This window comes from Atractosteus spatula, chromosome 6, assembly GCF_055471065.1.
Source record: "Atractosteus spatula isolate fAtrSpa1 chromosome 6, fAtrSpa1.hap1, whole genome shotgun sequence".
Taxonomy (NCBI): domain Eukaryota; kingdom Metazoa; phylum Chordata; class Actinopteri; order Semionotiformes; family Lepisosteidae; genus Atractosteus; species Atractosteus spatula.
Window position 1 is genome coordinate 31,078,350 of NC_142711.1, and position 13,978 is coordinate 31,092,327.

The 13,978-nt window shown below is 37.0% G+C and overlaps 1 protein-coding gene across 2 annotated transcripts in view; it reads left to right on the forward strand.

The window, feature by feature from the left end:
* agap3 (ArfGAP with GTPase domain, ankyrin repeat and PH domain 3) overlaps window positions 1-13,978 on the forward strand; it is a 264,585-nt gene that overhangs the window by 243,966 nt on the left and 6,641 nt on the right. For both annotated transcript variants that reach the window (XM_088918672.1, XM_088918671.1), the window contains exons 14-16: window positions 1,538-1,692; window positions 2,608-2,698; window positions 4,474-4,696. In XM_088918672.1, coding sequence (XP_088774798.1) covers window positions 1,538-1,692; window positions 2,608-2,698; window positions 4,474-4,696 — 469 coding nt within the window. The remainder of the gene's footprint in view (window positions 1-1,537; window positions 1,693-2,607; window positions 2,699-4,473; window positions 4,697-13,978) is intronic.

Consider the following 13,978-nt stretch of genomic DNA (forward strand, 5'->3'; position numbering starts at 1 on the left):
GAAAATGTTTGGCAGAATGCCACCTTGTCACCTTTAAAGCATGTGTAACAAAGTCATTCTGGGAAAGTAATCTTGTCAAGTGCAGTAGTAATTTCAAGGAAAGTATGACAACTTGCCAGTGACTGTATGCAGTGGTGGGATGAGTAGTTTGTTCCCTTAACAGTCTGCACAGACTTTGTATCCCCCATTCTGTGCTGCAATACACAGCAGAATCCCAGCGTCTCAGGCTCTGGGGAACTGTACATTATGCAAATGAGGACATTATTTGCATAGCTCTAATTAGGTAATTACAAATCATTTTGCTATGAGATCAAGCGTGCGCTTAGACAAGAAGGTTTGTATTATTCATTCTGCCTCAGCTCTGCTTATTTAAGTAATTTGTTAGTGTAACTACTTACAGTAGCTAATAAAAAGGGAGCTTATCTTCTGACACCCTAAATGCCATAGTTATTCTACCAGGAAACCTGTCTATACACAGAGGTTAGAAATTTTATTATTGTTGGTGGGGGGGCAAAACATGAAAAGGCAATTAATTTTTCAAAACTGGAAGTTAAGGTCTTAATGAGAATACAGAGTGAAGTAACACTGACGGAATGTGCTATATCTGTGTGAGGTTGGCATACTGAATGTGAGACAGCAGTGTGCATGCTGAGTGATTGACAAAGCTGGGGTATTTTTAAACCATCTGTATCTCAAACCACTCTTCTAGCTGAATATTCAAGATTCTTTTTTTCATTTTTATGATTTTACAGCTGTTGAAAAAGATTTTTATACCTTCACAGAACAGTTGTTGTGTAGTAAGCACACCCTTCTTCTAAGCCCTTCATTCATAACTAGGTTGATCAGGAATAATTGTTACCATTATTGGAGTAGTTATTATTTATTACCTAAGAGTTCACAGTCTTTTTCCCCATTAACTCCAGTAATAATTGTTTTTCTCCAAGCAACAGCAGTAATAGTATATAGCATAAAAAAATCTGAATGAAATGCCTAATCGAGATGAGATTTGCAAAAACTAGAAATGGTTCTCACCGCTCTGAAAAAGTGAAAATTGATTTGAATAGAAATATTTAATACAATGGATGTCTTACTCAGTGGTGTTATTTTAAAAAATGGGTTTTTCATTGTATGTTTGGTGGTGGGGGGAAGCAAAGATCACATTACTAGGATTCCTGCTACCCCTGGGTTCTCCTTGTACTAAGTACTTTTCCAGAGGTAGTGGCAGGGGAGATTGCTCCTGTCACCCTAAATCTCTTCCCTGCACTAAAATCATCAAACACACAACTCATGTTGTACTTCTAAAAATGTTCAGAATTCAGAATTGGAGGCTCCCCTGCCATTTAATTCTGTTTTCTCTTCACTCTCCATTCATTAATTTCACCATCCCTCAATGACATCCTTAGCTTCACTGCTGTGGCAGTGACAGGATAAACACGTGACGTGCTATATGCAGAAATGATGCATTATACCATGTCTGGATATTTCCCAAGTGTTACCAGCACTTTCAACTAACGCTTCCTTCTCCTTTGTGTTACAGAGCAGGAGGAGTCGTTTGAGTTCATGATTGTGTCGCTGACAGGACAGATGTGGCAGTTTGAAGCTTCCACGTATGATGAGAGGGAGCTGTGGGTCCAAGCCATTGAGAGCCAGATATTTGCCAGTTTACAATCCTGCGAGAGCAGCAAAAACAAGGTCTGAACCTCAACAGCTGCGGTCAAATAATAGTGTTGATTATTCTGATATTTGAATATGGTTTAAACATTTTTTGTAACAAGTGATTGAAAACACTGTATATCTTTAAAACAGATTATTTCATAATTTCTTTATTGACTCAAAAAGATTTTCTTCCTAAGGATGTTCTTGAATGTTTTTTGTAATTATGTAATATTTTATTAATTTGAGTTTATATACAGTATGTGTGCTTACAATGAAACCTGAGTAACTAGTTGCAGCAGAGCCTTATAGTATTTAATGTTAATGTTTGCCATCACCTAACTGAAAATAAAAACATTGTTTGAAGTAGTTTCAGAATTTCTGATTGTCCTTTTCCTGTGGGGAAAAAATGGCACTGTGGCTGAATTTCTGCCCCACTCACAGTTAGAGAAGTGGATGAGGCAGGTGTAAACAGAATGACATACAGTACTGTACAGATTTGATTTAGCTTAGAGACATAACCCAAGGCCCTATCCCTGTGCAAAAGCAAAGATCTGAGAGGTTTTATCCCTCCTTTGCTAGATGTGCTTTGCAAGTGACCAGCCCTGCTCTGCATCTAGGTTTTCACTGCTGTGAGATCTGGGAAACCAGGCTGCTGAAGGGCAGGCTCGATGCAATCTCTCCCCAGCTGCCACCTGCGAGACAGAGGCAGACAGGTGCACTGCAGCATGGGAGCTCCTTATTAAAGCTGACAGGCTTCAGGCGAAGAACACGGCCTGTGTCAGCAAGCAGAGTTTCGTTTTAATATTCTTTTTTTTAATCAGGCACAGACTGCCTTTCCTCATCCAAGAACCCCTCCCCCACCTCCCACCTAACCACCTCCTTCACATTCTCTCCCCTGCTTACCTGCGATTACTTTCTAATGAATAACATCCTGCTGTCATTTTTTTTCAGTCTCGGTTGGGCAGTCAAAGTGATGCACTTGCCATCCAGTCAATCCGCAATGTGCGAGGAAACAGTTTCTGTGTGGACTGTGAAGCACCCAGTAAGTACAGATTCCAGGTCTCGACACACCCTCTAGTACCCACACACTCAATTCCTCAGGAGTTTTTTTACTTCTGTTTCTGATTTCAGTGCTGAGCCCAGCTGTTGCCTCAGTCTCTTTCCTATTTTCCCAGGAGACATGTTGGCTGTGTAGTCACTATATCAAAGAAAAGAGTGCAGAAACATAAGGCATTTATGTGGCAGAAAGTCTCATACACCATATTGAAATTGAACAGGACCGGTTCAGCCATTTTTACCACTGTTACATCAACATCAGTGGTGATGGGATATGTCAGACATTCAGGAACCAAGTGACTGATACCTTACATGATAAATCTGAACCAGAGCTACTGTGTAATTACAAAACACATTTATTTTTTTTCCTTTAAAACAGATTATTAGCCGCCCAATAATATATGATCCACTGTTTAAAAACACTAGTTTAGTAATATATAAAATATATATGAAAATATCCATATATAAAATAGTAATATGTTTCTCCTGCAATCCCCCTCCAGTGGCATGCCAAATCACTCAAAGTAACTGAAACTGTTTATTTTAAGCAACTTCAAACTGATAGAGGATATTTTATTGAAACTGAATATTGTTTTGATTGGGATCAATAAATAAGACAATATGATTCAGGATTTTGATAGAAGAAGATAATACAAAGATAATGCAAGATAATACAAGTAATACAAAGAAGTTTGTATTATTTGGACTCCACTCCATTTTTATTTTATTGATTTGGATAACATGGTGTTGCATTAAGACATAAAACAACCAGAAAACTGATTTTTATTTTATTCCAGTAGCTCATTAATAATAATAATAATAATAATAATAATAATAATAATAATAATAATGTAATTATTTAATCATATTTTATTTATAATCTTTTCAAATAACTCACACATAAAAGCCATAAAGCAATACAATAATGAACTATAAAATAAATATTAAATTACATAGTAAAATTATCATACAAAATCAAGAGTCAAACAATTGTATTTCAAACGCTATTGTAAAACAGGACTAAAAGTGAGTCTGTATTGGATTTGGGTTTATCATTATAATGCATAATCTTGCAACAGCACAAGAGAAGGCTCTGTCAGCTGTTGTGTGGAGACAGGTTTTAGGTGAAATAGGGAGACCTGAATCAGCAGATCTCAGATTCAGTTTTGCACTATACTCTTGCAATATTTCCTTAAGATATTTTCTGCTGGTAACTTAGAGCTAGACTGTTCATTGCTTTATACTGTGTGGTAAGCATAAGAGTTTTAAAATTGAATCTACATTTCACAGGGAGCTAATACAATTTATCCAGCATAGTAGTTATATGCTGAGAAAGCACACTGGTTGCTGAATTCCAGACATATTAAAGCCTGTTTAATACTTTAGTGAATGCCTCAGTACTTTGTTACAGCAGTTAAATTTTGATCAAATAAAGGCTACCTGTTTAAAATCCCATTTTTCAACAAAATATGAACAGAGCAAGGACCTTATCTTGTCATTGTTACACAGATGGGAATAGGATACCCTAACTGACATTTGTAATGAGGGCTTTGAATAGCAACACAGAGTCAAAATGTGTTTTTTAACAATATCAGCAGCAACAACACTGACTAGCTTGTTACCTACAATTCTCTCTGAATGTCTTGTTGGCATTTTAGAACTAAATGTTGGATATGGCTTAACGTAGCAACATGTCTTTTGCTAAGGGAGAGTTGTAAAAAGGCCATGTGTTGTAAAGTCTGGTGTTGCTTTCCCACACAGACCCGGACTGGGCTAGTCTGAACCTGGGGGCTCTTATCTGTATCGAGTGCTCAGGGATCCACAGGAACCTGGGCACGCACTTGTCCCGTGTGCGGTCACTGGACCTGGACGACTGGCCTGTGGAGCTCAGCATGGTGATGACTGCTATCGGCAATGCCATGGCCAACAGTGTGTGGGAGGGCTCAGTGGAAGGCTACACTAAACCAGGGAACGAGAGCAACAGGTGAGTCTGGGTTGAGAGAATGTGCCACCCACAGTACTAACTGCTTATTAAAAGCACAGTAATTTAGGAATAATAAAGAATAAAAAATACATACAGTAAATTGTATGTAATTCTTACTATCTGTGGGGTTGTAATCAGTTTTGTTATCTCTTGTGGCAGCTTCAAGTTTTCTCATAGAAGCAACATTATTATTCTTTCATTTTTGTGTGGTACTACATTTGTCAAAGGTATGACCTAAAACTTGTGTATTTTCTTAATTATTTTTGCGCTTGGTTATTTTCCGCTTGGATAGTCTGTACTAACAGAGTGCCTTTTAAAGACTCAAGATGTCGGTGACCTGGTCTTTAGGGCGAATATGCTGGCAGTTAAATCTACATTCCTCTGTAATCAACTCTGCTGTGCTGTGACTCAGACTCTGACTTTCCCTTACCATGTGGCCCTGTCAGAGTTTATTTTCTCTAATTTTCACAACTTTAATGATGCTAATCTCCTTCTAAACAGCCCACAATTTTTACTTGCTGCGGTATTTTTACTACAATCTAAAGCTCCAACCTTTAGAAACTCAAAAGTCATGGTGTGTCATAGATGCTTTCCCTTTCAGCAAGCTAATGTGCCTTATTTGTTGTACTCTTCTGCAATTTTAAAAATGTTCCAAGACAGTGGCCATCAGTGCCATCAGCGTCTGACAAAGGAGCACTGGGTCTTTTCATTTCCAAGTGATTCCCTATTGAAAATGAAAGATAACTGATGAGATTTAAAAAGTTCTTATATTATTAAGGGCTGGACATAAGGTACAGTACTAAGATAGACAATCTGTTTCAGATTACATTTCTCTCTTGCTCTCTCACACTTCTTCTCAATCTCTATTTCTCTCATTCTCTTTGAGTGCCAGGGTTGTATTTATATTTTGTTCTTTTTTGTTAGTAACTCTTAACCTAACAGGCTAACAGGCATGTTCTATAAATCTCCCATGACACCAATCAATAGAACTAAATTCGTATTTTGAAGCACCCCCAGTGGCTGTACTGGATTAGTTCATCTCCAGCTCTGTTTTGCTGTTTGTCTTTTTGTTGTGAAACAAGCTGCTGTTGGGACTTTTCCCTTTTATTCATTAACAGAGCCAGCCAATATTTCCTCCTGTCTATGGATATGTAATCAATCTCCACTTGAGTACAAAATAAGCTTCTTGTTCTTGAAAGGTTTGGAAGCAGTTGAATAACATCTGTATTTTTAAATGTCTGACATCTACAGTATAAAATACAAGCTGCCTTTCCTAGCAATGAAGAGCTTGTGCATTTCAGTTTTAAAAAGAAATACATGTGTTAATATTTCTTTAATTCTCATTTTTTAATGAACAGACCAACAATTGACTTACCATCTTAACAGTATTTAATTTATTTACATCATTGGCGCAGCAAGCCCTTTGAGCTTTCCAGAGTAAGATTAGTATAACATTTTATTTTGTGGGATAAAAAATACAGCTCAGCATCCTCTCTCATCTGTTTCTGAAATCTACAATGAGCAGCACAGGAAGGTGAAGACCCTATGAATCCCTGCTTTCATGCTTTGTCACTCTTACCAGTGCATACTTATCATTTTAATGATGCATTTAATGCGCATCAAGAAACAAAAGCTGCCAAAGTAGTAAATGCACTGGCATAACATATAAATATGTGAGCAAAACATCATTATATATTAAGTGATTAATTAAATATGTATAAAAAATTCAATGGGTTTATTAGGAGTTCAACAAAAAGCACCGGATCAAGATTAGGTTAAGAATAATTGAATTACTAGACACACAATAAGGTGACCATATGGCAACTATTGTCGAAGTCGCCAGGTGTGATTCCATCCAGCTCTGCCGTTGCGCGAGGGGATTAATAAAAGGATGAATCTCATCCCACTGCTCTGATTGTATTTTGGGTGACGGATAGTGCCTGGGCGAGCCACCTGAGTGACAGTTTGATATAATGCCTCGCTTGTAATTAACGAGACAATTATTGTGTTAAAGCTGACCCCAGGGGCTGCGCCCTTGGACCTGCTGAGCTCTGTCACTGATACATCACTAGAGACGAGTCCATTACTCTCATTCACTGGCACATTAGTGTGAGAGCTTGATTTAGACCAGATCTGTGCACTAAATGGAGCTGAAGAATTGGAGTCATCTCGGAGACTAAACAGCTGGCTGCTTCATATTTCTCTAGTGAACACTCCTAATATTTAACTGCCAGGGCAGCTTCTTTATTTCTTTTTTTAAATGGTTTAGTTCTCTCAGCTGCCTATTAGTTCTTGGGGGAAAATGACGTTTTATTGATTTTGCATATTAAATGGTGTTGATCCCCTCAGTTTTGCAGAGTAAAACCTGAAGGAGCCCAATGGATGTAGCTCTTTAAAGCAAAAAGATTTGAAATTCAAATGTCAGGTGCAGATTAAAATTGCACAAAGAATGTCTGAGGAGTTATTCATGAAGGATAAATAGGGTATTAAGTACAACAATCCTTTACATTGTTTTCGCACATTATATTTTAAGTACTTTTTTAAACCTGCGTTTTTCTTTATGTAATTTGTTAGGGCAGAAGTACTTCTTAACAGATCTACAATTCTTGTTTAGGTGAAGATTTATTGTTTATGAGATAATTATCTCATGCTTTGGCAAAGTATGATTGGGGAAATTTGTTTGAAACTTTAGATTTTCAAAATATTGTGAAATATACCCAATAAACCGTCTGTCTTTGGAGTTTCAGTGATTCTTTAAATCAGTCGAAGGGACTTCTACTCTAATCTAAAAGTATTGATTAATACAGTCTCAAGGAACATATTATTTGATGTTATTTAGGAAAAGCGTATCCTGAAGTGTAATGTCATATGTGCACCTCAGCTGTATCACCTGACAAGAGATGCTGAAGATGATTTAAGTATTGCCCTATTTACAGTGTTTCACGATCATGGATTGAAACAGAAAAAGAAGTGCTACTAGATTTGAAAATAATTTGTTTTTTTATATTTCATTCAAACTGTAAATTATTTAAATGCATCCTAATATGATTGAGGCAGTTCATGAATTTCTAAAACTAAAATTAAGAATCCAGTTTCATGTACTACATGAAGGCCAGCATTGGTTGAAATTAATGCATCTCTGGTGTTTAATATAGAAAAAGACTTTCGATCTTTTATCAATGAATTTGCATCCTTAGGTGAAGTCGCACCACGCACTTGATTTCTTAGTCACGCTGTCTTACTGTTGTAAATAATTCCAGTACTCACATTGTTGGAGAACACCTGTGCAAATGCTAGGACTGTTTTTCATACTGCTATTTTTTTTAATTGCAGCCTTATTTAGTGAAGCTTTACCTACACAAGTTACAGTTATTCTAGCTGAAAGTCTAAAGTGAACTGCAAAAATAAACTTTCTTCTGCCTTACAAAGATTTAAAAGGCATTTAGCTGTTTATTACACTCTTAACTGCTCCTGATTAAGAAAGGAATCCATGTGTGGTGTGTTCTACAATAGTTAAATAAATCCACGCTGGGCAGCAGGGATACAGTATGTGCACATTATTCACACTGCTTCTGTAAAGTTGCTGGGACAGAGAAATAGCACTGATCTGTAGGTCAGCAGATTAAAAGGGGGTTGTAGTTTTAATTATCATCTTTCAGTTGTTGTGTTTTGCACTACAGCTCTAATTGCTTGGCAGGACTGTGAGACCACAACACTGAAAGAGGAAAGACTTCTGTTTGACTCACAATATCCACCAACCCACCTCCATCCCCTCCCCCATCTCTCCATCTCTGTCTTTCATTTCTGCACTGTCCTGAAGCAAAGCCAGATCTGGACGGCTATCCCTCATCTTCACAGGCCTCACTGTCACCTCCCAGCCGTCTGCCCTGCCCTGGGCCACATAGGTAATAGCTCTGATGAAGACCTCCACTTTGTTTCAGAAATAATTTGCTATTCTCAAACCTTGCGGGGCTAAGCAGTAATAAAAATAAATCACATTGATACCAACATGCTGTCATTAACGCCTTCATTTCCTCTCGGGGTTCTTCTCATAGATTAGTGGTGAAGATTAGTGGAGAAATTCTTTTAAAACTGCTAGAGAAGACTACTCTAGTCACTTCTTCAGCTGCAACCTAAACCAGTGCCACAGCATATGAAAATTAAGCAGACATGTGTTGAGCAAAGAGGAAAAGACTTGTTTATTTTTGATTGAGAGGTCTTTTTGTACTGTCTTTTGACATTGCTTTTTATTGAACAGAGTCAGAAAGAAGCTGTGTCAACCATTAAATTCCAGGAACAGGAAGATTACTAGCTCTTTCGTGTACATATTTGACAATTGCATTTTGTTCCATTTTCTGGCTGTAAATCCTACAGTCTCTGGGTCATAACAGTTTGTAAAGTCTAATGTTACTGATACAGATCAAGAAAATGGAGCAGCTGCACAGCCCATTGCGACTTGTTCAAAAATATAGCTAAAGCCCTTAGTTTGAAGGAGAGAATAAAAAAAAAACACCTCAGATACCTCTGAGGACACATGAATTTAAACTTAAATGTCACCTTTATTAAGAAATATGGCATTTCTTCTAAAATTGTTAAAAATGTAGGCATCCCATCTTTTATACAACTATTATCTTGCAGAAAAGTAAGTAGTGCAGTGTTTGTGATGGTATCATTAATAGGGCAACTGTTGACGCTTGAAGAAACGACCTTGTTTCTTGACAGAGCCCAGTGTGTGTATCTGGACAACAGTGCTTGACAGCAAACTTTTACAGGCCAAAATTCACTGAATATCTCTGTATTCAACATCTCTTATTCAGTTGACATTTATGTTCTTTTGCCAGTGGAAAAAAAAAACTTGCTATGGGCATATTTTTTTTTTATTTGTGCATTTTAGACCTTGAATTAGGCTAACTGTTCTTCAAGTTTTCCTTCTAAAGTGGCACTTTGTTAAATGGGAGACCAGTGCAGTACACATTAACCAGCAGAGCCCACGGGTAAAGAATTAAACCCGTCTACTGTGTTCAAACCACAGAGGTGGGTTTAGAATAGCCAGCTTGGCAGGCGACATGTTACAGGGGTGAGTAATTAAATTAGACAAATTAATTACTGTAATGTCTCTGTCCAGCCCTTTAATTTAATTACACACACAGGTCAGTTATTAATAGCACAGACAGGGAAAGGACACACATTAGCAGTTGCACACTGGCCTGCATACTGCTTATTACTAACATCTCACATAGGAATTCAAGGGCTCAATAAATTTGCGCACAAATGGGTTTTTTGAAAAGTGTGTAAAATGGTTTACACTTTATACCAAACTTTAAGCCAGCCAACGAATTACAAAAGTTTGAAGTGACAATAACTGTTGCATCCAAGGTGTTCCTAAAATGTTGCCTGAAAGTGTTTATTTTAGTTCTAAGCTGATATAAATATATTTTCATTGTTCATAAAAAAAACATGCAATCATGAACATATATATGTTATTAGATGTAGTTAAAATACACAACTTTAAAGGAAAAGTTTAACATAACCTTTTTGGAAATTTATCTGTGGAAATGCTGCTTTGTTTTAGGTGTTTAGATGTTTAACACCTTTCTGTTCAAATTTTCCTAAGGCCCATTGTATAAAGCAAACGTACTACATAAAATTAGTATAACTCACCAGTTTGTATACATATACTGTATGCTGAACTGAATGTGATTTTTAGAAAAGGTTCAGTTTTGATTTTTTAAGTAACTTAAATATTTTATCTGGGGGGTAAAAAAAGTTTTTGTTTCAAGGGCTCATTCTTATTTGTAGTTCAGTGCTTTTGTTACAGTTTTGTTAGGGACTCCTAGTAACCATCTGAGAAGATTTTTAATTGATTTGAAGACGGATGCTCGATGACTGCAGTCCTGATCTGTTCAAAGCCCCAGTGATAATAGAGACTGGGCACAGACAGCTCCTGGCAAGGCCTTTGTTGCTTTACTAAGAGTGTGGGAGGGAGACAGCCTGTCACAAAGGGTTAATGATGGGAGATAAGGTGGGTCAGTAGGGAGCTAGCACACAAACAGCCCTGCTTTATCAGGTTGATACTGACAACAGTATTAATGTCACAATAAATCCCATTCTGTGGCGAGTCAGTTTGTGCCCTTAATCTCCTCGACTCTCCTCTTCCCTGTGATGTACGACAACAAGATCTAGACAGGTAGCGTAAAAATGTAAACTAAAATTATTCTGAAGATGACTTTATTTGAAATAGCAAAGAAAACAAAATTGTCTTTAAAAGAATCCATGGTATTTAATTTTAAAATTGTTTTTTTCTGACCTTTTTGTCATATATATTAAGCTTACAATACTTACAATAGCAAGAGTCCTAGAATTAAAAACATAAAATAAATATTGCACTGCAAAAATATCTGCTGCAAACAATTATGTTTATTATAGAAATAAAAAGAAACAGTCAGAGGCATGTACAGTGTAGTACACAGACATAATACTACAAGTTATCAGGGAATATGGAGAAACACCAACCTTTCGACCTTTTTCTTCTCTTTAGATATAGCTTTTTGATACATTTCACTAGTATTGTACCGAAGAATGACTACAAAGTATCTAGAGGTAAAAATTTTTAAGAATGTGTTTAAAAGAGCACCTTTGTTACAAATATCATGTTTTTTTCTGTTTTGATTAAATATCCTTGAAAATATGCATATGTTATTTTGTGCCTCTATTCTCTTGGGTGAAATAATGCACACATGCAATGGCAGTAGAATCTCAGGGAGATAATTGCTTCCCAATTAAGGTAAATAGGATTGATTTTACAATGCTATGTGAGACTGGAGTTTCATTGTTTAATTATATGTACAGTGAAATGCAAGCCCAGGCTTACAGAGACTTAGTTGTAAAATAATAAAGGAAGCAAAGCATGACTAGAAAATTCTATTTGTGAGTTTATTTGCTCTTTGGACTGTGGAAGGCCCTTAGAAGATATCCTTAGTTTTCCTTTTTAAACCAATTCTTCTGTCCCAGAGGTGGATAATTGTGCTTAGATTTATGTAAAAAAAATCTTTATAAGGCTCTAATAACATAACACTTATGGGATTTTTTTGAGATTTTGGTAGAATGTATTTAAATGTGTTTAGAGTTTGTTGAATAGAAGTCTTTATATGCATAGACACTTGCAATCCAGAATTGTTTAGCTAGGATTTGTATGGGTTCTTTTCCAGAACTGTGCACAGTGGATATTTCTCCCAGGAGAGTTGTCCGAGTCTGTGCACTTTATAATCTAAAGATGAGCTTACATAATACTAAAGATGTGTTGTTTCCATAGGGTATGTCAACATCATTAAACTGTATTCCAGTATAAAAACATTAATGTAAAACCGACATTTATTAACTTTTTTGATGTCACAGCCTCATGGTAAAAAACTAGTTTCTACTTCAAATTTAAAGGCTGCAATGAATGATGGGAAGACAGGAATGTGCAATTGTTACTGTTTGGTGAATTAGGAATTATACCCACCCTAATCAAGGCACAGGTTACTTCATGTGGATCTGCAGATTCTGGAAACTTCATTTTCAATGTGGAGTTTACCCTGTTATGAGGTGAGATCAGACACTAAGACTACACTGCCTGGTCTGTTTTGTCATTTTAATCTGTAGCCAAAGGATGCTTCATTAATTTAAAAATGAAAAAAAAAATAAAATCCAAGATAGAATGACTGATGGAGGGAGTCCCAGGGATCAGCGTTAGACTTGAGGAGCTGTTTCAGGGGTAATTAAAAATGTCTACAAGGACTGAAGAAAAACCAAAACAAATGAAGTTAAAGCAACAAAAACACCGCTGTTGAAGGGACTTACTTATTTTGAATTTTTACTATGTCAACTCTCATTCCCAGCCCCTAGCAACCTTTGAAGCACAGGGGCCCTACTGTTTCAATGGGTCTGCTTCACTCCCTCTTTCTCTGGCTGGAGGTTAAACTGCAGTCTACAGGGACACTTCCCTCAGAACGGCATGGTCCTCCTGCTGAGAGTGTTGTTTGGACAGTTCCCCCCTTTTCTCCCTGTGTTCTTCAGTCAATGTTTGATGTCTCTGTTGTGGATTCTAAACTCTGAGATGGGGGTGGGTGAGTTGTTACTGCCTGATTGTTCAGGAGGGCCTCTCTTGTGCTTAATGTGTGTGTGCATTCTCCATAGCTTCCCCGAGCAGGATCCACCTTAAACCCCCCTCCCTTTTTTTACCCCCCCTTTCATATATAAAAAGGTCCTTGAAGGAGGGAGCTAACAGGGAAGGAGAATGCTCATTCCCTGTCTCTCTCTCTTTCATTACGTCTGCCTCTCATTTCCCAATAAATCCCCATTTCCTGTTGTCTTTCAGGCCTGACTAATTACTCTTGTTTGTTCCTCTTTATTTGAATTCAGTCATGTGTTCTTTACTGGATGGGCTTGGGGTACTCAGTTCAGAAATCATTCTGCCATTTGCTACTTAATTACGTTGAAGTCACAATCCATTCCTGGCAAGTGTTTTACACCGAGAGAGCTATTCTCTTAAAAATAGGGGGAAACAATGAAAGGCACTAAAAGTCTTACATATTTGAGAAATATATAAAATAAATAATCATGTGCTCTAAATATTCTGTTACCTATATATGCATCCGAAAATAGGATAGATCACTCAGAGGTACAGTAGATTGAATATTTCTTGGTTTATGTCCACAAGACCCCATCCTCAGTCAGTGTTTTTCTGAAAATGTGACCATTTCTTACACTTTTGTTACGGTCTTATATTTTGTGCATTGTTTTCAAATATACTCAAATAAATATATTTGGCAGTCTTCAGAATGGAGTATCCCAAAATCCATTGTAAAATATCAATTGACTTCCATTTCCCCAGACTTTAGATATTTTAATGTGTGGCCCATGCATTGATGGTCAATCTGTCTATTGAATGGAATGGAAAACACAGTATACCATATCAATTACTTTTTTCACAATTTAGGTAAAGTTCAACAGAGAAGCTGTTTCTTTTGGTTCCTAGGCCAGTAACTTCATTATATTTGCAATCTGTTGCGCTTTAATCAGAAACTGCGAAAACAATAAAAAAAATATGCCTCCTAAATATGGCTTGAATATTGTCTGCATGTCAAGCCTAAAAGAAAACTTTCCAATTCGTAAGAAATGAACTCCCTATTCCACTGATTCTGTCTACCACTCCTCTGTCCCCTAAGCAACCTCTGAGCACAGTGGAAGAATGTGCTGTAAGGGTGGAGAGTTTGGGGGGTGTCATCTGCTGGATTTCCT